This window comes from Pseudophryne corroboree, chromosome 1 (genome assembly GCF_028390025.1).
Source record: "Pseudophryne corroboree isolate aPseCor3 chromosome 1, aPseCor3.hap2, whole genome shotgun sequence".
Lineage (NCBI taxonomy): Eukaryota > Metazoa > Chordata > Amphibia > Anura > Myobatrachidae > Pseudophryne > Pseudophryne corroboree.
In genome coordinates this window covers 415,886,550-415,912,668 of record NC_086444.1, presented here as the reverse complement: position 1 = coordinate 415,912,668, position 26,119 = coordinate 415,886,550, and the positions used below count along the sequence as shown (strand labels likewise).

At 47.9% G+C, this 26,119-nt stretch overlaps 2 protein-coding genes across 3 annotated transcripts in view; one reads left to right on the top strand and one right to left on the bottom strand.

The window, feature by feature from the left end:
• The window catches only part of DDX54 (DEAD-box helicase 54), a 92,787-nt gene extending 90,252 nt beyond the window's left edge, over positions 1 to 2,535 (bottom strand). Inside the window, exons 1-2 of the mRNA XM_063913308.1 lie at positions 2,239 to 2,535; positions 829 to 943 (exon numbers count right to left, since the gene is read on the bottom strand). Coding sequence (XP_063769378.1) covers positions 829 to 943; positions 2,239 to 2,358 — 235 coding nt within the window. The 5' untranslated portion in view covers positions 2,359 to 2,535. The remainder of the gene's footprint in view (positions 1 to 828; positions 944 to 2,238) is intronic.
• A 22-nt stretch (positions 2,536 to 2,557) lies between these two features.
• The window catches only part of RITA1 (RBPJ interacting and tubulin associated 1), a 68,880-nt gene continuing 45,318 nt past the window's right edge, over positions 2,558 to 26,119 (top strand). The window contains exons 1-2 of one of the 2 annotated variants that reach the window (XM_063913310.1): positions 2,657 to 2,743; positions 16,654 to 16,773. In XM_063913310.1, coding sequence (XP_063769380.1) covers positions 16,730 to 16,773 — 44 coding nt within the window. In that variant the 5' untranslated portion in view covers positions 2,657 to 2,743; positions 16,654 to 16,729. Of the gene's footprint in view, positions 2,744 to 16,653; positions 16,774 to 26,119 lie in introns of both variants that reach the window. The other variant, XM_063913313.1, reaches the window with a different exon arrangement.

Below are 26,119 nucleotides of genomic sequence, written 5' to 3'. Positions count from 1 at the left end.
GCAGGGGAGAGTCCTGGGAGCCTTCCTCACAGCGGAGCTGAGCAGGAAAATGGCGCTGTGTGCTGAGGAGAATAAGCCCCGCCCCCTATTTCGGCGGGCTCTTCTCCGGAGTTTGTGAGATCTGGCAGGGGTTAAATACATCCATATAGCCTCAAGGGCTATATGTGATGTATTTTTTAGCCATAAAAAGGTATTATACATTGCTGCCCAGGGCGCCCCCCCAGCGCCCTGCACCCTCCGTGACCGCTGTGTGAAGTGTGCTGACAACAATGGCGCACAGCTGCAGTGCTGTGCGCTACCTCAGGAAGACTGAAAAGTCTTCTGCCGCCTGCTTCTGGACCTCTTCCATCTTCGGCATCTGCAAGGGGGGTCGGCGGCGCGGCTCCGGGACCGGACTCCATGGCTGGGCCTGTGTTCGATCCCTCTGGAGCTAATGGTGTCCAGTAGCCTAAGAAGCCAATCCATCCTGCACGCAGGTGAGTTGACTTCTCTCCCCTAAGTCCCTCGATGCAGTGAGCCTGTTGCCAGCAGGACTCACTGAAAATAAAAAACCTAAAAACTTTTTCTAAGCAGCTCTTTAGGAGAGCCACCTAGATTGCACCCTGCTCGGACGGGCACAAAAACCTAACTGAGGCTTGGAGGAGGGTCATAGGGGGAGGAGCCAGTGCACACCACCTGATCCTAAAGCTTTATTTTTGTGCCCTGTCTCCTGCGGAGCCGCTAATCCCCATGGTCCTGACGGAGTCCCCAGCATCCACTAGGACGTTAGAGAAAGGATGAATGTCACCACTTAGCATCAGTGTTTCATCTTCTCTACACATAACATACCCATTGACTGAAAGCCTCCAGACTTCTTTTTCTTCTTGTTCTGTGCTCGGACCAGCTGTCTGGTGTCCAGTTCTGTGTCTGAGCCCGCATCAGCAGTTGGAAATGATGGCAGATGCTCCAGGGAGAAGAAAAACAATATTCATTTAGTGCTCAAGGTTTACAGAAAGGCTATTAGATGTTCATGGTAAAACCAGAATGCAATAAATCAATAAAAATCCCGCAGGATAGGATTTATAGAACGGCCATGACTATGTGACAGAATATAGTATTATGATCAGATTTAATTTCTGAAGCCCCACATTGTGTCTACAGTGCACTACTATAGCAGCAGAGTATTTATGTGTTATCCATATGTTCAACTAATGGCCAGTCTCAGGGCCTAATTCATATTTGTAAGGAACTGCACAGCTGCAAGGAAGTGGCTGTGCAATTCGAGTCGGGATTGCGTGACCGGCGGCCGGGATTCTGACCGCTAGAATGCCGGCAGGGGGGCGAGCACAACGAAGGTGGTTCGGTGGCTTGCCACAGGTTCTATTCCCACTCTATAGGTGTCGTGGACACCCACGAGTGGGAATAGTCTCTATGTGTCAGCATTCCGACGGTCTGCATTTCAAGCCTTCGGGATCCCAGCATCTGACCGCCGGTAACGTGACTACATCCCGTGCAATTCTGTGTCATTAAAGTCCAAATGCAGCAGGAGGAGTCTGTAGAAGATAGATGCCTCCTGCATGCATCCAGATCTGAGTGCTGTGTCTGAGGACGCAGCCTTGGATCACCATTGCGCCATGTTTTCAGGCACCGGTTAGTCTGCGTTAGCTGAAGCTTACTCAGACTATCCTTAGAATCTGGACCCAACATGCCCCTGTTTTGAAGAACGGTTGCAACCCCCCAAACACTGCAGCAAATCAATCAGCTGACAGCAATATCACAAGCCCTGTTCTGCACACACGCAGACCCACAACCATTGGATCTGAATTAGACCCTCTGGAGAACCTTTGGCCCTCCAGCTGTTGTTGAACTACACATCCCAGCATGCCGTACTACAGGTTTGCTATTTGGCCATGCTGAAACTGTAGCAGGGCATGCTGGGATGGGTAGTTCAACAACAGCTGGAAGGGCCAAAGGTTCCCCATCACTGCTCTAAGACATGGGTAAAGGCTACAGGCACTTAAAGGACAACATGAGGGGCAGCATTATCTTAACAGCGACATTGCTTTTGCGACAGGCCCACTTGAGATGATGCCCTTTATGTTTTTCCCTGTTATCCGACATTCTGGTACGCTCCTGCGGTTATGGTGCACCTGGCTGCAGCACAGTCCCGGGCTGGAGGTATGAGGCAGAGAAGGGACTTGTCCCTCCCTTTGGCGTCCAGGAGACCAGACTGAGCCCCAGGTCACCCCCGGCTCTCACCACTTCATCCTGCTCCGGTACCCCAGCGCTGACATCAAACTCCCCGGTGTCGCTATCATCGCCCGCTTGCTCCTGCCGCGGTCTTCGCGTCCGGGATCCCTTGCGCTTCTTCTGGGCCATGGCTGCTGTCAGTCGGGCGGTATACACTGCCTCGGTCCCGGGTCCTCCTGGCCCCTCTTCCCGGATCACTAAGACCCGCACACGTGTTCCCCGCACACCCGGAAGTGGCGTCAGCGGACTGTACCAAGGTGCTCGCCGGGCCGGGGAGGGGCGGCTGCCGCTAGTCGCCCTCACTCCCTCCCAGCTGCCGCCTCCCCTTCCCCGCTGTCCGGTTCCAGCCACTGACAGCAGTGGCGGAGCACCGGGTGGAGTCCGGCCTGGCCCCGCACGGAGGAGAGCGGGGGAGCTGCGGTGTCTGGGAGCAAGTGGGTGTTCCCAAGCTGCGGCTGTTTGTAGCGTTGCTGCTGCTATGGGAGCCCGGGCCGCTGCTGCAGGCGAAACGGGGGTGAGTCGGGGACTGCTATAGTTTATTATACAGCTGGGGACTGGCACGGGGGTAAGACAAGAACACGGGGTGTTCTCAAACAGCGGTGAGAGCTCCTGTGTCACGCCGAAGGTTGCAGCGGTATGGGGCAACATACTGCAGCACTACTACAGTAAGAAGGTTGGCGAGCTGAAATGCACGAAAAGTGACCCATGTGGGGGCCAGGGGTGGTCTTCACTTTTGCCAGCGGTCGGGCTCCCGGCGACCAGCATACCGGCGCCGGAATCCCGACCACCGGCATACCGACAGTTCTTCACCCTCTTGGGGGTCCACAACCCCTCTGGAGGAAGAATAGATAGCGTGGCGCCCGCAAGGAGCTCATTTGCGCTCGCCCAGCTGTCGGTATGCTGATCGCCGGGAGCCCGACTGCCGGCAACACATACTACACCCGATGCCAAGCAGTACTTTTTATGTTGCGTCCATTATTTAAGTAAGCGGCTAAACTCAACCACTGTGGGCACGATAGCTGCCATAAAAAAGATAAATTGAATATCACCCAGAGCAGGCCCTAACCAATATGATGCCCTAGGCAAGATTTTGCCTGGTGCCCCCTAGCACCACCGCTAGTTCCGAATATGACCCTGCACCCCTTTCCCAGCATCATCACCCCTCACCCATAGCTGTCCTTATGTTGTTGTTCCTACCCCTATATTTTAAATAGGAACAGTGCGCACATTCGGCACAAGGGGTGTGTTTTTGCTGGCAAGAGGAATGGCCACACAATAGTACCCCCAATTCAAATTACGCCACACAATACTGCAACTTTATTCACATTTTATCATGCAATAGTGTCCCTAATTCACATCACATTACACAGTAGTACCACTTTACCTTATAAACGTTACTCCTCACATTACATCACAATGAATTGCTCCTTATTCACATTACATCACACCATATTGCTCTTTATTCACATTAGACCACACAGTAGTGCCCTCTCTATACGTAACGCCACACAGTAGAGCACCTTATACACATAATGCCACACATTAGTAATGCCTTTCTACACATAATACCACACAGTAATGCCCCTTACACATATGCCGCACATTATTAATGCCCTTATACACATAATGTCCCTTACACATATGCCGCACATTATTAATGCCCTTATACACATGACACACATAATGTCCCTTACACATTCGCTGCACATTATTAATACATTTATACACATGACATGCATAATGCCCCTTATGCTGAAAACTATTGCGCAACCAGCCCACTCTCACACAGCACTCACATGGCCACTAACACTGTGACCACTGTGACAGATGTGTCCTCATTAATCTTGCCTTAATGCACCATGCAGCAGGAGATGCCTAGCGTGAGTCACATGGAAGCACTGCTAAAGTCGGGTGCCTTTTTTATAAAAATGCATCTTTCCATTGCTGTGTGGCTAAGATACACAAGGAGCTTCTGCTGATTAAAATGATATGTGGCATGCCTATATACTGTGTTTGACTGTGGCTGTACCTGCATACAAAATGCTACACAGAATATAGGCATGCCGCATCTCATTTTAATCAGTAGAAGCCCAAAATCGCATAGCAATATACAATTGTAATGGTGGTATGTATTAAAGAGTACCCGCATTTACAGGGACTCCGAAAGGGGCCCGTCCCTGCGATGTGCTCTGCTTTCGGGGCTACTGCACATGCATGGTGGCGGCCATTGCTGGGGAACTTTCCGCTGGCTAACTATGCACAGGATAGCCTACCCCCATAGATAGCTGCTACCCCCATTGAAACCTCTGCTGCTGTAATGTGTAAAAAGGGGGATTCTACTGCCATAATGTGTAAGAAAAAAAAAAGGAGGGGGCACTCTGCTGCCGTAATCTGTACCTGGCGCAATGTGTAATTTGGGACTCTACCTGGAGTAATGTGTGGAGACTACTGTGCAGCGTAATATGAATTGGTATTATTTTGTGGCGACACCCCTTCCCCATGAAGCCACTCCCCTATATTTTTGGCATAGGCCTACGTTGTGCATTGGTCCTGTTTTAACTATGGGGGGGGGGGGGGGTGCTGATGCTGTTTCTTGCACACATCGCTAAAATGTCTAGTTACGGCACAGGTACCTACTATTGTAGGATCTTGCCTCTGAATCGTGGATGAGAGTCCACTGAATAAGTTTAGGTAAGAGTAATCGTGGTGATAAGAGAAAAGATGGTATTCTTTGTTTAATTCTACGAATGTCAATATGTGAAATTTCTAGGCATACAAACACATCAGCACTCTGAATCAGTGCACTGTTAACACACACACAAAAAGATATTTAAGTTCCCACACAGCAAGCGAGATTCTGATTTCATATTATTAGGCATCTTAGACGCAGTAAATCAGACATAAGTTGTGCACATTAATCAAATGATAATAGGCAAAATCACTAGCTAGCAGGTTATATACACCAAGTGCTAGACACCAACTGGGTGCAATAGAAATCCTAGTTGCCAAGTGGTAATGAGAAGATTTATACCACTTGCTGCTAAGGTCCCTCGGTATGTCAGGGTAGCAAGCGCTTCATGTACAGGATGTTCTGGTGTGATAATCGGATATTAAGCATCAATATGAGCATATCATGTAGAGCGCCAGTAACACTGACACACCAAGTATTAGTGGCTAAATGATCAGAGAAAACAATGTAATCCAATGTAGCTCCTATGACCTATTGTAAATGCTGATTTACTTACAGGACCAAAAGCAATACTTAAAACCACACTTAATACACTTTAAAATCGAGCTTCTGCGGCCGCTGTATGCAATCCTTAACCTACGTACTTATTACTCAGTTTGCGTACAAAGTCCTGTACCGTGTACGCACTTTGCGTACTAACGCCGTGACTGACGTACAAAGTACACGCTGTGCATACACACACAACGACACGCCGTGAGCACTGTGCAGCTTCACGTGTGTCTGTAATACCCTTACAAATCTAGCAGAGAAAATAGGATTTTAGTACCTACCAGTAAATCCTTTTCTCCTAGTCCGTAGGATGCTGGGGACTCCAAAAGGACCATGGGGTATAGACGGATCCGCAGGAGCTTGGGCACACTATAAAGACTTAAACTGGGTGTGAACTGACTCCTCCCTCTATGCCCCTCCTCCAGACTGTGCCCAGGAGAGACAGACATTTAGAGGAAAGCATTTATAATTTAAACACACCACGAACATACCGCAAGACATGGCCTTCAACAGAATACCAGCCCACTGTATGAAAACCATACAGTCATATGCTGAGATAATATGTAACACACCGTGTGTGTCAACCCAACCAATAACAAGAAACCACATGCCATGGCATGAACAACGTCAGCGATAGTCTGACAAAGAAGAAACACCACAAAGTGCAACCAAAATCAATAACTGCAGACACAGTACGCACTGGGACAGGCGCCCAGCATCCTCTACGGACTAGGAGAAAAGGATTTACCGGTAGGTATTAAAATCCTATTTTCTCTTACGTCCTAGAGGATGCTGGGGACTCCAAAAGGACCATGGGGTCTATAACAAAGCTCCAGAACGGGCGTGAGAGTGCGGACCACTCTGCAGCACCGATTGAGCAAACATGAGGTCCCCATCATCTAGGGTATCAAACTTGCAGAGCTTAGCAAAGGTGTTTGAAACCCGACCAAGTATCCGCTCGGCAAAGTTAACCCACCGAGACACCGCGGGCATCCGCCCAAGAAGAGCCCATCTTCCTAGTAGAATGGGTCTCCCCGACTCCGGTAACGACAATCCAGCCGTAGAACTAGCACACCGAATCGTATCACAGATCCAGTCACGGCCGGATTAACAATGGGCCTGATGGAGCTGCAGCTCTAAGCCCACAGTGCAAATAGGCCCACAGCTTCTCCATTGCCCCGTGCAGCTGTAGATAAGAAAAATAAATTCCGTCTACTGCAGAAACCAAGGCCCCTCGCCGCAGCTGACACCTTCTCTCTCCGATCCCCCCCCACCCCCCCCCCCCCCCGTCGCCGCAGCTGACACCTTCTCTCCCCCCCCCCCCCCCGTGCGGGCAGAAAGGTCTTAGCGGCGGCGCAGTTGAAGGCATTCCTAGCCCTCCCTGCGCCGCATACCCACGGAGGCCCGGCGCCTCCTCCGCGCGGCAGACGTCACAGCGTGTGACGTCACAAAGTGCCGCCCCGCCGCTGCTGCTCAACCCAGACTCCACAGAGTCAGTTACGTACGGTACAGGCACTGTGATTGCGCACAGCAGCCGCAGGACTGAAGCACAGTGAAGGCGGCCCAGACCCAGCAGCATATTGTATTCATTGAGGTGAGATGCTGCTACTTGTTTTAGGGCTGGTCCGGCTGCTGCTCTATATGATGGAATAATGAAAATATATAAATAAAATACATTTATCTATATGTGCAGAGTGTATGTATTTATATATATATATATATATATATATATATACATACATATATATATATACATACACATATATATATATATGTGTGTGTGTATATATATATATATATATATATATATTTCTCTAACGTCCTAAGTGGATGCTGGGACTCCGTAAGGACCATGGGGAATAGCGGCTCCGCAGGAGACAGGGCACAAAATAAAAGCTTGAGATATCAGGTGGTGTGCACTGGCTCCTCCCCCTATGACCCTCCTCCAAGCCAGTTAGATTTTTGTGCCCGGCCGAGAAGGGTGCAAACTAGGTAGCTCTCCAGAGCTGCTTAGAATAAAAGTTTAGTTAGGTTTTTTTATTTTCAGTGAGTCCTGCTGGCAACAGGCTCACTGCATCGTGGGACTAAGGGGAGAAGAAGCGAACTCACCTGAGTGCAGAGTGGATTGGGCTTCTTAGGCTACTGGACGTTAGCTCCAGAGGGACGATCACAGGTTCAGCCTGGATGGGTCACCGGAGCCGCGCCGCCGTCCCCCTTACAGAGCCAGAAGAGACGAAGGTCCGGTGAAAGCGGCGGCAGAAGACATCCTGTCTTCAAGACTAAGGTAGCGCACAGCACCGCAGCTGTGCGCCATTGCTCTCAGCACACTTCACACTCCGGTCACTGAGGGTGCAGGGCGCTGGGAGGGAGCGCCCTGAGACGCAATATAACACACATATACCTTAGCTGGCAAAAGGAATACATCACATATAGCTCCAGGGCTATATGGATGTATTTTTTCCCCTGCCATTTTACACAAAAAAGCGGGAGTTAAGGACGTCGTGAAGGGGCGGGGCCTATCTCCTCAGCACACTGGCGCCATTATTCCCTCACAGCTCCGCTGGAAGGACGGCTCCCTGATTCTCCCCTGCAGTACTGCATCTGATTCAGGGTAAAAAAGAGAAGGGGGGGCATTTTGGCAGCAAATAACTAGATTAACAGCAGCTATAAGGGATTAACACTTATATAAGGTTATCCCTGTATATATATATAGCGCTGGGTGTGTGCTGGCAGACTCTCCCTCTGTCTCTCCAAAGGGCTAAGTGGGGTCCTGTCCTCTATCAGAGCATTCCCGGTGTGTGTGCTGTGTGTCGGTACGCGTGTGTCGACATGTATGAGGAGGAAAATGAGGTGGAGGCGGAGCAGTTGCCTGTGTTAGTGATGTCACCCCCTAGGGAGTCGACACCTGACTGGATGATTGTGTTTAAGCAATTAAGTGATAATGTCAGCAATTTACAAAAAACTGTTGACGACATGAGAAAGCCGGCAAATCAATTAGTGCCTGTTCAGGCGTCTCAGACACCCTCAGGGGCCCTAAAACGGCCGCTACCTCAGTGGGTCGACACGGATCCAGATACAGATACTGAATCTAGTGTCGACGGTGACGAGACAAACGTAATGTCCAGTAGGGCCACACGTTACATGATCACGGCAATGAAAGAGGCATTAAACCTTTCTAACACTACAAATACCTCAAAGGCGGGTATTATGTGGGGTGTGAAAAAACTGCCAATAGTTTTTCCTGAGTCTGAGGAAATAAATGAGGTGTGTGATAAAGCGTGGGTTTCCCCCGATAAAAAACAGCTAATTTCTAATAAGTTATTAGCACTATACCCTTTCCCGCCAGAGGTTAGGGCACGGTGGGAAACACCCCCTAGGGTAGATAAGGCGCTCACACGTTTATCTAAACAAGTAGCGTTACCGTCCCCTGATACGGCCACCCTCAGAGAACCAGCTGATAGGAGGCTGGAAAATATCCTGAAAAGTATATACACACATACTGGTGTTATACTGCGACCAGCAATCGCATCAGCCTGGATGTGCAGTGCTGGAGTCGCATGGGCGGATTCCCTGACTGAGAATATTGATACCCTGGATAGGGACAATATTCTGTTAACTATAGAACATTTAAAGGATGCATTGCTATATATGCGTGATGCGCAGAGGGATATTTGTACCCTGGCATCAAGAGTAAGCGCAATGTCCATCTCTGCCAGAAGAGCATTATGGACCAGACAGTGGTCAGGGGACGCAGATTCCAAACGGCACATGGAAGTATTGCCGTATAAGGGGGAGGAGTTATTTGGGGCTGGTCTAACAGACCTGGTGGCCACGGCAACGGCTGGAAAATCCACCTTTTTACCCCAGGTTACTTCACATCAACAGAAAAAGACACAGTCTTTTCAAACTCAGTCCTTTCGTTCCCATAAGTACAAGCGAGCAAAAGGTCACTCTTTTCTGCCCAAGGGCAGAGGAAGAGGAAAAAGGCAGCACCATGCAGCCGCTTCCCAGGAGCAGAAGCCCTCCCCTGCTTCTGCCAAGTCTTCAGCATGACGCTGGGGCTTTACAAGCAGACTCAGACACGGTGGGGGCCCGTCTCAAGTATTTCAACGCGCAGTGGGCTCACTCGCAAGTGGATCCCTGGATTCTACAGGTAGTATCACAGGGGTACAAACTGGAATTCGAGGCGTTTCCTCCTCATCGGTTCCTGAAGTCTGCTTTACCAAAGTCTCCCTCCGACAGGGAGGCAGTTCTGGAAGCCATTCACAAGCTGTACTCCCAGCAGGTGATAATCAAGGTACCCCTCTTACAACAGGGGAAGGGGTATTATTCCACACTATTTGTGGTACCGAAGCCGGACGGCTCGGTGAGACCAATATTAAATCTAAAATCTTTGAACACTTACATAAAAAGGTTCAAATTCAAGATGGAGTCACTCAGAGCGGTGATAGCGAACCTGGAAGAGGGGGACTATATGGTGTCGCTGGACATCAAGGATGCTTATCTCCACGTCCCAATATATCCTTCTCACCAAGGGTACCTCAGGTTTGTAGTACAAAACTGTCATTATCAGTTTCAGACGCTGCCGTTTGGATTGTCCACGGCGCCTCGGGTCTTTACCAAGGTAATGGCCGAAATGATGATTCTTCTACGAAGAAAAGGCATCTTAATTATCCCTTACTTGGACGATCTCCTGATAAGGGCAAGAACCAAGGAACAGTTAGAAGTCGGAGTGGCACTATCTCAGGTAGTGCTAAGTCAGCACGGATGGATTCTAAATATTCCAAAATCGCAGCTGATTCCAACGACACGTCTACTGTTCTTAGGAATGATTCTGGACACAGTCCAGAAGAAGGTGTTTCTCCCGGAGGAGAAGGCCAGGGAGTTATCCGAGCTAGTCAGGAACCTCCTAAAACCAGGACAGGTCTCAGTGCATCAGTGCACAAGGGTCCTGGGAAAAATGGTGGCTTCTTACGAAGCGATTCCATTCGGAAGATTCCATGCAAGAACTTTTCAGTGGGATCTACTGGGAAAATGGTCCGGATCGCATCTTCAGATGCATCAACGGATAACCCTGTCGCCAAGGACAAGGGTGTCTCTCCTGTGGTGGCTTCAGAGGGCTCATCTACTAGAGGGCCGCAGATTTGGCATTCAGGATTGGATCCTGGTAACCACGGATGCCAGCCTGAGAGGCTGGGGAGCAGTCACACAGGGAAGGAATTTCCAGGGCTTGTGGTCAAGCATGGAAACATCTCTTCATATAAACATTCTAGAACTAAGGGCCATTTACAATGCCTTAATTCAAGCAAAACCTCTGCTTCAGGGTCAGGCGGTGTTGATCCAGTCGGACAACATCACGTCAGTCGCCCACATAAACAGACAGGGCGGCACGAGAAGCAGGAGGGCAATGGCAGAAACTGCAAGGATTCTTCGCTGGGCGGAAAATCATGTGATAGCACTGTCAGCAGTGTTCATTCCGGGAGTGGACAACTGGGAAGCAGACTTCCTCAGCAGACACGACCTTCACCCGGGAGAGTGGGGACTTCACCCAGAAGTCTTCCACCAAATTGTAAACCGTTGGGAAAGACCAAAGGTGGACATGATGGCGTCATGTCTAAACAAAAAACTGGACAGATATTGCGCCAGGTCAAGGGACCCTCAGGCAATAGCAGTGGACGCTCTGGTAACGCCGTGGGTGTACCAGTCAGTGTATGTATTCCCTCCTCTGCCCCTCATACCGAAAGTATTGAGAATCATAAGAAGGAGAGGAGTAAGAACTATACTCGTGGTTCCGGATTGGCCAAGAAGGTCTTGGTACCCGGAACTTCAAGAGATGCTCACGGACGAACCGTGGCCTCTACCTCTAAGACAGGACCTGCTACTGCAGGGGCCTTGTCTGTTCCAAGACTTACCGCGGCTGCGTTTGACGGCATGGCGGTTGAACGCCGGATCCTGAAGGACAAGGGCATTCCAGAAGAAGTCATCCCTACTCTGGTAAAAGCCAGAAAGGAAGTAACCGCAAAACATCACCGCATTTGGCGTAAATATGTTGCGTGGTGTGAGGCCAAGAAGGCCCCTACACAGAAATTTCAACTGGGTCGTTTCTTGCATTTCCTGCAAACAGGACTGTCTATGGGCCTAAAATTAGGGTCCATTAAGGTTCAAATTTCGGCCCTGTCGATATTCTTCCAGAAAGAACTGGCTTCAGTACCTGAAGTTCAGACATTTGTGAAAGGGGTGCTGCACATACAGCCTCCTTTTGTGCCTCCAGTGGCACCTTGGGATCTCAATGTTGTGTTGAGATTTCTAAAATCACACTGGTTTGAACCATTGTCTACGGTAGATTTAAAATATCTCACGTGGAAGGTGTCGATGCTGTTGGCCTTGGCTTCAGCTAGGCGTGTGTCAGAATTGGCGGCTTTATCATGTAAAAGCCCTTACCTAAATTTTCATTCTGACAGGGCGGAATTGAGGTGGTTTCTGCATTTCACATGAACCAACCTATTGTGGTACCTGCGGCTACTAGGGACTTAGAGGACTCTAAGTTGCTGGACGTTGTCAGGGCCTTGAAAATATATGTTTCCAGGACGGCTGGAGTCAGGAAAACTGACTCGCTGTTTATCCTGTATGCACCCAACAAGCTGGGTGCTCCTGCTTCAAAGCAGACGATTGCTCGTTGGATTTGTAGTACAATTCAGCTTGCACATTCCGTGGCAGGATTGCCACAGCCAAAATCAGTAAAAGCCCATTCCACAAGGAAAGTGGGCTCATCTTGGGCGGCTGCCCGAGGGGTCTCGGCTTTACAACTTTGCCGAGCAGCTACTTGGTCAGGGGCAAACACGTTTGCTAAATTCTACAAATTTGATACCCTGGCTGAGGAGGACCTGGAGTTCTCTCATTCGGTGCTGCAGAGTCATCCGCACTCTCCCGCCCGTTTGGGAGCTTTGGTATAATCCCCATGGTCCTTACGGAGTCCCAGCATCCACTTAGGACGTTAGAGAAAATAAGATTTTACTTACCGATAAATCTATTTCTCGTAGTCCGTAGTGGATGCTGGGCGCCCATCCCTAGTGCGGATTGTCTGCAATACTTGTATATAGTTATTGTTACTGTTATTGTTACAAAAAATTCGGGTTATTATTGTTGAGCCATCCTTTCAGAGGCTCCTTTAAATTTATCATACTGTTAACTGGGTTCAGATCACGAGTTGTACGGTGTGATTGGTGTGGCTGGTATGAGTCTTACCTGGGATTCAATATCCTTCCTTATTATGTACGCTCGTCCGGGCACAGTATCCTAACTGGCTTGGAGGAGGGTCATAGGGAAGGAGCCAGTGCACACCACCTGATATCTCAAGCTTTTATTTTGTGTCCTGTCTCCTGCGGAGCCGCTATTCCCCATGGTCCTTACGGAGTCCCAGCATCCACTACGGACTACGAGAAATAGATTTATCGGTAAGTAAAATCTTATTATAACATGATGTAGGGACCGGCACTCTCAGGTATATGTATAACTGCCCCGGTGCCTCCTCAAGTGATCAAAGGACCATAAACAACACCAGCAATGGAGTGGCACTCGTAGGACTTCAGTCAGACAACAAAGGACACAGCGGTCACAGGTTTGGTGAAATCGACGTTTCGATAATTTAATATCGTCTTCATCCTGGTGTTATATATATATATATATATATATGTGTGTGTGTGTGTGTGTGTGTGTGTATATATATATATATATATATATTTATTTATTTTTATTTATTTTTTTATTTACATTATTTATTTATTTTATTTACATACATACACACACACGGCACTCCAAAGTGTCCTTCAGCTCTTGAGCTTGGTCCGATGCCCTCCTTGGGACAAATCGACCATAAATACCGATATTGAATAGGTGCCACTCAGGGGACTGGTCCTTGTGGTCAATAAATTCTATTTAATGCAGTGTTATCCTACACGTGTTTCAGGCCTCCGCCCGTCGACAAGGACAAACAGTGCAATAAAGAATTGTGCAAATATATATACCTAACACACAACTTCTTAGATTACTAAATCATACTCCCCTATGTGACGCCGCTGTTCAACACACAGGTGAGTATGATTTAGTAATTTTACGGAGTTGTGTGTTAGGTATATATGTTTGCACAATTCTTTATTTCATTGTTTGTCACCGACGATGGGCGGAGGCCCGAAACATATGTAGGATAACGCTGCATTAAATAGAATTTATATATACATGTGTGTGTATGTATAAAGTCAATTCCAAATCAGTATGGTCAGCTACTTGTGTGCCTTTGCTCAAATGTATAGTTACCAATGATAAAGTAACAAAGGCAATCCATATATAGCACTTCAGGTATTTTTTAAGATATAAATTAATATGCAAAAATACACGTCCGTATAATGCTGGACAGCTCAGTGCTAGGCAGCACTTCTACGTTAACATTTCTTATGGGCAATGGCCGATTGGCCGACGAGGTGCCCAACGGTCGATACGGCCGACGGATGACTCGGCAGCGGGGGGTGATAGGGGGAGTGAAGTTTCATCACTCTCCCTGTCACTCGGCCCCATAGCCCTGCATGCTAATATGGACAAGATTGTCTATAATGGCTCGCAGGCATAAACGAGCCTGCACCAACGACGAACGAGCGCGGGGCCACGCATCATTCATCGTTGGTGCTTACACACTGAACGATATAAACGATATCTCATTCATTAATGAACAAGATCGTTCATATCGTTCAGTGTAATCTGTAAGTGTGTCGGGCCCTATAGTCACAGAGAACTCTGTCATCAGGATGCTTTGCATAAGGAGTACAACTTAAAAGACACACACACAGCATCCTGACCGGGTCCTCCGTGACCCAGAAATGTTCAATGTAAAAAAGTGCTGCCTAGCACTGAGCTGCCCAGAAATATACTGACGTGTATTTTTGCATATTAATATCTTTAAAAATTGCTGAAGTGCCATATATGGATTGGATTTCTTCCTTTATCATTAAACTGATGTTGTACGCATGCGCACTGCCAGATTCTCTGGAGGAATTATTCAAAAATATAAAAAAGCTCCAAAATAACTGGGGAGTAATTTGTAGGGACAGCGACAGCAGGGGCAAAACACAGGATCTCTAGAGGGGGGGTTTCCAAATGCAATCCATAATCTCCCACTCTGCGTAACATTGGTGCAAGAGCGGAAGTCTGGGGGAGTGGTAGAACATAATACCGATCCTAGACATATATGCGCAAATTGGAATTTTTATACACTGGATGTGTGGAATACAATATCACTATTTATCATTATAGATGGTCTATAGTATTTTCTGTATCAAACATAGGGCCTAATTCAGACCTGATCGCAGTTGTGCGATTTCGCATGACGAGCGATTATCGATCAACTGCACATGCGTATGGATCACAATGCGCACGTGCAAGGTCAAAAAGCGAAAGAATCATGCAAAAATGTAAATATATAAAGTACATAAATCTATATGTGCAGAGTATATATATGTATGTATATATATATATATATATACTGTATATATAATATATAAATGATATATATATATATCTTATGCAATATATATATATTCATATATTATACAGTGTGTATGTGTGTATATATATATATATATATATAAGTATGTGTATGGATATGCGTATGCAAGGTGATTGACAGGAAGTGGACATTTGTGGGTGGTAACTGCCCATTTTCTGGGTGTGTCAGGAAAACCATAGGCGTTCCCAAGCGTTTTCATGATGGGTGTGTGATGTCAGCTCCGGCCCCGATCAGCCTGATTCTCTCGCAATGAACGAGTAAGTCCTGTGCTGCGCACAGACTGGAAAAATAATTTGATGGTGAGTGAGTTGCGAATAGATTTGCAGATTTCCGCTGTCTGGCAAAGTTTCCGCATGGCATACACATGCATTCGCACACTTGCATTGGGCGAGTTTTTACTCTCTATGGGCGGCGGCTATCTGATCGCAGCCCTCTGCAAAATCGCAAAGGAGCGTCCAAGTCTGAATTAGGCCCATATTTAACTAATATAAATAAAATAAGTGGTCTGGAAAAGTTAAACATCCTATAATAAATAAATAAATACACAAAGAATCAGTAGGAGACAGAAATGCCCTTTTTTAGCACATTCTTCCACCTCGTGGTAAGGCGCCTGTTTCTTTCTGGTCCAGAGCACTGATTGAGGGCTCAGATCAACACACGAAAACTCGGTAGAAGATGCTGCTACCACTGGGCATGTGCAGCAGCTCTGCTCTGCCCCTTAATCTGCATGTTGTGGGGGCAGCTCTAGTAATTGTATTATATACCATTGCAATTGTGGCCATAATCTGACTGGCCAAGAGGAGAGGGGTTTTTAAGGTAACCAGATCTCGATAGTTTTGTTTAAAATGAAAAAGTCCATCACATTTCGTACTGAAAAAGATTTCAGCACTTCAGCAGTTTTAGGCCACATAGTTCTGGAATTTATTTCGTATTTGCTCTTTTATTATTATTATTATTATTATTATCTGGTTCATCATTACATTTATACTATAATAAAATAGTATTAATAATGATTCTTTTTTTGTATTATTTAATATTGGATTACTTTTTAATTTTTATAAGGTTTATAGATGTAAGCTGTATATCATACTGAAACTAATCTTCTGAAATTATTGATTGTATTTATTTTTATATGTGCAATATGTGTGTTGTACTGTAGCAATTATTTTTTATAATTCTTTCACACTGATTCAGAAAAATGTTCATGTGTTTACTGCGCGAAAGCGTATAAGCACACAGGCACAGTTGTGATTGAGATGCGCAGTAACAGAGATGTCTTGGAAGAGTGATGGGTGTTCCTGCACAGTGATTGGGAGGTGACTATTAATGCACATACAAATAGTGTGTCTCATGGGGGTATTATGAGAGCATGGCTGGCATGTTGCAAATTGTTTCCATGCATAGATTCTTAACATTCACACATGAGGCCATACTCCGATTTCCGTGGTGCAACCGATGGTGGTGTTTAAGGACTATGGGTCTAATTCAGGTCTGATCATTGGGCAACGATTTTTGCTGTCGTGTGATCAGATAGTTGCCGCCTACAGGGGGTGTGTATTTGAGCTGTGCAAGTGTGCGAACGCATGTGTAGCAGAGCTGCACAAACGGATTTTGTGCAATCTCTTTGCAGCCCAGGACCTACTCAGGAACTGCGATCACTTCAGCCTGTCCGGGACCGGAATTGACGTCAGACAGCCTCTCTGAAAATGCTTGGACACGCCTGTGTTTTCCCAGACGCTCCCAGAAAACGGTCAGTTGCCAGCCACAAATGCCCTCTACCTGCGTTCGCCCGTGTGATTGTTTTTTTTTGCACCATCCCGACGCTATGCACCGATGCCCGGTGCAAGCATCCGACGGGCCTGCGCATTGCGGTGCATACGCATGTGCAGTTCGGACCTGATCTCGGGCTGTGAGAAAACGCAGCCTAGCGATCAGGTCTGAATTACCCCCTATGTCTATAGCTGCTGATAGTGGGTGTCTCAGTCCTTGCACATTTGGACACACTTCTACACAAATAATATAACAGGTGGTGTATGCATCATATAAGCAAAGAGGGGAAGGAGATTGAAGTGGTTGAAGGTAGGTGGGTAGCTATTCCCTCCATAATGCTAGCCACACCCCATGGAACAGACCACACCCCCATATCAGTAGCCGAAGCCCCACCATGCTGGTCACACCCCTTGTGGCGGCACACAATAGGCCCTTCATGAATTTCAGCTCCAGGCCCATAAGGACCTTAATCTGGCACTGGATCCAGTGTGTAACAGACTGCAGAGACGCAGGCGCCCTAAGCACGCTGGGAGCATACCGGACAAACAGAGCCTCTGTTTCCCCAAACTGAGCCCAATTGGCGACATAAATCATCAAAGCCCTGACTTCATCGAGAGACATTGAATCAGCCAATGCTGAAGTTACCACAGGCATCAAACTAGGCAGATTTTTGATAAACCCCGAAAACCCTTTTCGGCATAACTACTATCCGAGTTCTCAATTCTAACCACTTGGAAGATCAAACGGGTTCTTGTGAAACAAATCCGCTACTTCCGACAACCGCCTTGCGGTCGCCCAAAAATCAAAAGCATGACTACTCTCCAAGAGAGAAATTTTAACACAACCATTAATAAAAGTTCCCTTCAGTGAGACACAAGAAACGCAACACCACGTCAAGAGCCCACTGTGTCAATGGGGCACCAATGGAGGTTGGATGTGCAGTACTCCTTTCACTAAAGTCTGAACTTCCGGAAAGGTGGCCAATTCTTTTTTATTTATTTTTTAAAGAAAATTTCCAAGGCCAAAACAGCCCTGAAAAGGAGCCTAACTGTAGGCCTGCATCCACACCTGCTTGCAAAGAATGGAGAAGAACGACTCAGCTGAAAGTCTGCCGTAGGAAGCTTCTTAGATTTACACCAAGACACATATTTACACCAAATACGGTGTTAAGGCGTCGTCGTTACTTCTTTTTTAGCCTGAAGAAATGTGGAAATGACCCCACTGGGAATACCCGAACGGACTAGGATATGGCGTTCAACCGCCACGCCGTCAAACACAGCCGCGGTAAGTCCTGATACACGCCCGGATCTTGCAGTAACAGTTCCTCCTGTAGAGGAAGAGATCTTCTATGAATAAATCTTGAAGAACTGGATATCAAGCCCTTCTTGGCTAGACCGGAACAATGAGGATCGCCGGAACCTCTGTTCTTCTTACGTTTAGCACCTTCAGCAGAGTGAAAGCGGAGGGGACACATAGACCGACTGAAAACACCCAAGGCGTCACGAGGCCGTCCACTGCTATAGCTTGAGTGTCCCTTGACCCGGAACCAAATTCCTGAGGTCTCTCGTTGAGGCGAGACGCCAACATGCCCAATTGAGGCACTCCTCAAAGACTTGTCACTTCTGTAAACTTCTCGATGACGACAGTATTTCTCCCGGACGTCTACAGAGGAAATCTAATTCTCTGTCATTTACGTTTGGAAGTAAGACTGCTAATATAACGTTTACCAGTCTTTTCACCCAGCGGAAAACTATTTCAGCTTCTGCCATTGCCTCTTTGTTCCGTGTTCCGCCCTAGCGGCTTACTTAGGCCACTGCTGTCAAATCATCCAACAGGATTAACACGGGCTGATCACAAAGAATATGTTAGTTGAAAATAGCTCTTACTTCAAGAAAACTTATTGTAGACAAGCTTCGCAGCTCGACCTTTTCCTCTGGAAATACTTCCCATGCAAGTACTGCTCCCCAGCCTCGTAGATCTGCATGCATGGACACCAGTATCTAATCCTGGATCCCGAACCTTCGTCCCTCTCGGAGATGAGAGGTGAGCAGACACCACAGGAGCGATATCCTGGCCATTAGGATTATATTCCGGTGCATGTGGCAGTGAGACCCGGACCACATTCCCAACAGGTCCCGTGAAAACAACTCTGGCATTTGACCTGCTTACCGAAAAGGCCTCTTAGGCCGCACCCAACTTCTTCATCAACGGAACATATAGATGGATTGGCACTGCAAATCTGATCCGACTCAGGATCCTCAGACCTCATTCCACAGGAAAGCACAGAACCTCAACCGTTCAGTATCTACTCTGATACCACCTCCGACCTCTGCGTCGTTGGGAACAACAGCTCTTCCCTGTGTTGAAGAACAGTCAGAGAGAAACAACGATCTGCACCACTTGTTACTAGACCTCGCCTCAATCAGGCGAACATCTCATAGCAGAATAACAATGGATCTTACTATTTAAAGGAAACCATCATACTACCATCACTCCAGTGAACTGGCAAAGACCATCCTGGCTATCCCTCCAGATAATCTGAATGCGTAAAATAACGCACGTAAACTTTTTTTTATTTTTTTATAACCGGGACAGGAGGACCTGAACCTGACGCACCTCTGATATGACGTCGCGTATTACCTCCCCTCCCAGAGGGAAAACGGTAAGATCTATTAGGAAAACAGTGAGGGGAAACATCTGTAACTCCAGACAGTCCCCCTCCGGATTCTACAAGTAACTCACGGGTCCTGGACTATTCCCGGACTAACTGAAAAGTAGTAGACGAGTCCCCACCGGAGTGGGGTCCAGGCAGGTAGACTCAGCACCATGTGGTGGATGTGTGAGAAACAGAAAACGACATCCGCTTCTGCGAACCTAAGAAGGCTGCAGAACACTTACCTTTTCACCCTCCAACTGCCCAGAAAGGAAAAAAGAACGGCATCTAACTAGTTAAAGCGACTGCATCCCACAAAAGAATGCGTCACCAACCGTTGTGAGGGAATCTAACTCACCAAGTTAGATTTATCAGGAGTATCCGCCGAGATTGACTGAACTAAGGCATCCCCAAACAGCGGCACACCGTCCCAGGGAAAAAACTCCAGTATCTCTCGGAGTCAGCCTCTGCATTTCCCCGGCCACCTCCTGTATACGCACTGTAGCCAGCTGCGATATATAGAGAAAACCCCACATAAGGAAAATCCCCTATCTCTGCAGGATAATTTTATCGGATGTGCTTCCGAATATAAACACTCCCTCAAGTGCATGTAATGCAAATAAGTCCAAAGAATAGAAATAAAATATCACTTAGCTTCCTGTATCCGATCCTTTGTGACAGGACGCCGTGTCGACCAGGAGTTGACTTTCACAGTATTCTCTCCGCCGCTGGAAAAGAATAAACATTCGGACTCCTTGAGAGGACAGGAGACCCACTCGTCACGGCCGACCTAGAGCTTTATCAACAGAGCGACCAGCACATGAGAGAGAATACTATTACTTCAGCATTCATTATAAATCATAAGATGAATATACATATTGTAATACACATATACACACATCCTACACATATCACATATTCTACCTATATATACATATAACATACATATAAGCGGATTGTCCGGAACCTTCCGGACCCAAGTGACATTAATGTGTTCTGAATGTGTATGACCATGTACTGAATCCGCAGTTGTGGCTCTACCAGGAAACATTATAGTCGACAGAAAACCTAGTAATCGTCGACAGCAGGGAGTAGTAACCAGGCAAAATAACATACTTGCGACCCCGAGAGGTCCAAGGGAATTATACATAAATAATTTTAATAACATTCCCCCACAAATATTACCATGTCTGTGCCCGAGCTACAGACTCACGGAACCGAACCATATAAATACATATATACAGGTATGTTAGTTACAGCATGTTAATTTGCACCCGGTAATAACAGTTGGTGCCGACAGGGTCACCCACAGACTACTGTGTCTCCCATGCCGTGTTTACTATGAACAAGTATAACACAACCGATCTGTTGACTCAGTATCTCCTGTATCAAGTACCAAACAGGCGTCGGCGATGCCGACAATGAACCCCAGAGGCGTTAGTGACAGAACATTCACACATGTCGACACAAGTGTATATCTGACAGGGAGCACACAGAGTGTATACACAACCATGAGTACATGCCCATTTCCAAATAAAATAGTGTTATACATTCCTACATAACACTAACAATATGTGCCCCCCCTTGTTTGTGCTGTACACATGTTTTGGCGGGGACATTGATTAAAAATGGCGCTGTCTCTGCTGTGAGGGCTAAGCCCCGCCCCTTATCGGCGCGTGGTAGCCCCTATATTAAAACCATTATATGCAGGCAGGGGACCATATACAGTGGCTACCCACTGTATATGTGTTCTGGGAGTATAAAAATAATGTAAAACATACTGCCCAGGGCGCCCACTCCCTGCGCCCTGCACCTGATACCAGCCGTTGTTGTGTGGGAGCAATGGCGCGCAGCGGGACCGCTGCGACATGCTGGCGGGGGTAGCGGACACGGTGCCCGGGCACCGAATAACAACTCAAGCCAGCCTTTTTTGTTTAAAAGAGCCTCAGTAACTTGCTGCCCAGGGCGCTTCCCCCCAGCGCCCTGCACCCTGTGAGTGCGTTGGTGTGTGGGAGCATGGAGCGCAGCGTGACCGCTGCATGTTACCTCCGTTACTGAAGTCTTCTGCCGTCACTGAAGTCTTCATTTCTTCTAATACTCACCCGGCTTCTGGCTTCTGTGAGGGGGTTGACGGCGCGGCTCCGGGAACAAGCAGCTAGGCACACCAAGTGATCGAACCCTCTGGAGCTAATGGTGTCCAGTAGCCTGAGAAGCAGAGCCCTTAAACTAAGAAGAAGTAGGTCCTGCTTCTCTCCCCTCACTCCCACGCTGCAGGGAGCCTGTAGCCAGCAGGTCTCCCTGAAAATAAAAAACCTAGCTATAAAGTCTTTTAGAGAAACTCAGGAGAGCTCCCCTAGTGTGTGTCCATTCACTCCTGGGCACAAAGTCTAACTGAGGTCTGGAGGAGGGGCATAGAGGGAGGAGCCAGTTCACACCCAGTTTAAGTCTTATAGTGTGCCCAAGCTCCTGCGGATCCGTCTATACCCCATGGTCCTTTTGGAGTTCCCAGCATCCTCTAGGACGTAAGAGAAAGAGGCACGACACCAATTGTATTTAGGAACTTGGGATCCGACCAGCCAACATATAATTGATAAAAGGGGGTTACAACAAAGATACAGTTACAATAACTGCGCTTCCCGGTCCGGTCCTCAGTCATCAAGGTAGATGACCTTCAGAGATTGAGAGAGTGACCTGGCCTGCAGCTGGCTTTTTATACATGTGTCCAAAACCTAACACAATGGAAACTGTAATCTCTTTGTCCATTGGACACAGGGATGGTCATTTACAGTACAGGAGAGGTCATAGGTCGGTTTGAATAGGTGGGCGATGTCTGGTCCAGGTGCACTTGCAGACGTTCTCCTCTGGGTTCCCGCCGCATATCAAGAGTACAGTAAATACATTTAATATTTATATTCTGCTCCTGCGCATAACTATTCGCAGGAGCGTGCGACCTTCTGCAAACCAACATCGGAATATTGCTCTTAAAATACCCTACAGCTGGATACCAAACACCACCTTATAACCTAGTTCTGTCCCCTCCTATCCTGTAAAGTTGAATCCCTTTGTTGCTGTACCATTTAAACAAGTATAAATCGCTGGTGCGGTACATGTGGGCTATGTGTACATTGTGCAATATTTGGATTAAATAATGTAATTTCTCTGACGTCCTAGTGGATGCTGGGAACTCCGTAAGGACCATGGGGAATAGCGGGCTCCGAAGGAGGCTGGGCACTCTAGAAAGATTTATGACTACCTGGTGTGCACTGGCTCCTCCCACTATGACCCTCCTCCAAGCCTTAGTTAGATTTTGTGCCCGGCCGAGGTTGGATGCACACTAGGGGCTCTCCTGAGCCCTTAGAAAGAAAGTATAGATTTAGGTTTTTTATTTTCAGTGAGACCTGCTGGCAACAGGCTCACTGCAGCGAGGGACTAAGGGGAGAAGAAGCGAACTCGCCTGCTTGCAGCCGGATTGGGCTTCTTAGGCTACTGGACACCATTAGCTCCAGAGGGATCGACCGCAGGCCCAGTCCTTGGTGTTCGGTCCCGGAGCCGCGCCGCCGCCCCCCTTACAGAGCCAGAAGCAAGAAGAGGTCCGGAAAATCGGCGGCAGAAGACATCAGTCTTCACCAAGGTAGCGCACAGCACTGCAGCTGTGCGCCATTGCTCCTCACACACACTTCACACTCCGGTCACTGAGGGTGCAGGGCGCTGGGGGGGGGCGCCCTGAGAAGCAATTATAACACCTTGGCTGGCAAAAATACCACAATATATAGCCCCAGAGGCTATATATGTGGAAAATACCCCTGCCAGAATCCAGAAAAAAGCGGGAGAATAGTCCGCGGAAAAGGGGCGGAGCTATCTCCTGCAGCACACTGGCGCCATTTCTCCTTCACAGATCCGCTGGAAGGAAGCTCCCTGGCTCTCCCCTGCAGTCTACACTACAGAAAAGGGTAAAAAAAGAGAGGGGGGGCACTAAATTTAGGCGCTGTATAAATTATATAGAAAAAGCAGCTATAGGGGACATAACTCAGTTAGTCCCTGCATTATATAGCGCTCTGGTGTGTGCTGGCATACTCTCACTCTGTCCCCCCAAAGGGCTTTTGTGGGTCCTGTCCTCTGTTGGAGCATTCCTTGTGTGTGTGTGCGGTGTGTCGGTACGGCTGTGTCGACATGTTTGATGAGGATAATGATGTGGAGACGGAGCAGATGCCTTTAGAAGGGATGTCACCCCCTGCGGGGCAGACACCTGAGTGGTTGAGCTTATGGAAAGAAATGAGTGCACGTATAGACTCCTTACATAAGAAATTTGACGACATGCCAAATGTGGGACAGCCGACTTCTCAGCTCGTGCCTGTCCAGGCGTCGCACAGGTCTTCAGGGGCTCTAAAAGGCCCGCTACCTCAGACCGCAGACCCTGATGTCGACACTGATACTGACACCAGTGTCGACGACGATGAGTCTAACCTGATGCCCACTAAGGCCATTCACTGCATGATTGAGGCAATGAAAGAGGTGTTACACATTTCTGATATAAATACAGGTACCACTAAAAAGGGTATTATGTTTGGGGAGAAAAAACTACCCGTAGTTTTTCCCCCATCAGATGAATTAAATGAAGTGTGTGAAGAAGCGTGGGCTTTCCCTGATAAAAAATTGGTAATTCCTAAGAAGGTACTAATGGCGTTCCCTTTCCCGCCAGAGGATAGGTGGTCACGTTGGGAAACACCTCCTAGGGTGGATAAAGCGCTCACACGTTTGTCTAAAAAGGTGGCACTACCGTCTTCGGATACGGCCGCCCTCAAGGAACCTGCTGATAGAAAGCAGGAGGCGATCCTGAAGTCTGTATATACACACTCAGGCATTATACTTAGGCCAGCTATTGCGTCAGCTTGGATGTGCAGTGCTGCCGCTGCGTGGTCAGATAAACTGTCAGAAAATATTGACACATTAGACAGAGACACGATCCTGTTAACCATAGACCATATAAAAGACTCAGTCTTATATATGAGAGATGCACAGAGGGAAATCTGCCGACTGGCATCTAAAGTTAGTGCGTTGTCCATTTCTGCTAGAAGAGGCTTATGGACTCGCCAGTGGACAGGAGATGCAGATTCTAAAAGGCACATGGAAGTGTTGCCATATAAGGGTGAGGAATTATTTGGGGATGGTCTCTCGGACCTAGTTTCCACAGCAACGTCTGGGAAGTCAGCATTTTTACCCCATGTCCCCTCACAGCCTAAGAAGGCGCCGTTTTATCAGGTTCAGTCCTTTCGGACCCAGAAAAACAGGCGTGGAAAAGGCGGGTCTTTTCTATCCAGAGGCAGAGGTAGGGGAAAAAGGCTGCAACAAACAGCAGGTTCCCAGGAGCAAAAGTCCTCCCCCGCTTCTTCTGCCAAGTCCGCCGCATGACGGTGGGGCTCCACAGGCGGAGCCTGGTACGGTGGGGGGCCGCCTCAAGAATTTCAGCGATCAGTGGGCTCGCTCACAGGTGGATCCCTGGATCCTTCAAATAGTATCTCAGGGGTACAAACTGGAATTCGAGGCGTCTCCACCCCACCGGTTCCTAAAATCTGCCTTGCCGATTGCTCCCTCAGACAGGGAGGCGGTGCTAGCGGCAATTCACAAGCTGTATTCCCAGCAGGTGATAATCAAGGTACCCCTACTTCAACAAGGCCGGGGTTACTATTCCACACTATTTGTGGTACCGAAACCGGACGGTTCGGTGAGACCCATTTTAAATTTGAAATCCTTGAACACATACATAAAAAAATTCAAGTTCAAGATGGAATCGCTCAGGGCGGTTATTGCGAGCCTGGAAGAGGGGGATTACATGGTATCCCTGGACATCAAGGATGCTTACTTGCATGTCCCCATTTACCATCCTCACCAGGAGTACCTCAGATTTGTGGTACAGGATTGCCATTACCAATTCCAGACGCTGCCGTTTGGACTGTCCACGGCACCGAGGGTATTTACCAAGGTGATGGCGGAAATGATGATACTCCTTCGAAAAAAGGGAGTTTTAATTATCCCGTACTTGGACGATCTCCTAATAAAAGCGAGGTCCAAGGAACAGTTGTTGGTGGGAGTAGCACTATCTCAGGAGGTGCTGCACCAGCACGGCTGGATTCTGAATATCCCGAAGTCACAGCTGGTTCCGACGACACGGCTACTGTTCCTGGGTATGATTCTGGATACAGTCCAGAAAAAAGTGTTTCTCCCGGAGGAGAAAGCCAGGGAGTTGTCATCTCTAGTCAGAGACCTCCTGAAACCAAAACAGGTATCAGTGCATCGCTGCACGCGGGTCCTGGGAAAGATGGTGGCTTCTTACGAAGCAATTCCCTTCGGCAGGTTCCATGCCAGAATCTTTCAGTGGGACCTGTTGGACCAGTGGTTCGGATCGCATCTTCAGATGCATCGCTTAATAACCCTGTCTCCAAGAACCACGGTGTCTCTACTGTGGTGGCTGCAGAGTGCCCATCTTCTAGAGGGCCGCAGGTTCGGCATACAGGACTGGGTCCTGGTGACCACGGATGCCAGCCTTCGAGGCTGGGGGGCAGTCACACAGGGAAGAAACTTCCAAGGACTATGGTCGAGTCAGGAGACTTCCCTTCACATAAATATTCTGGAACTAAGGGCCATCTACAATGCCCTAAGTCAAGCAAAATCCCTG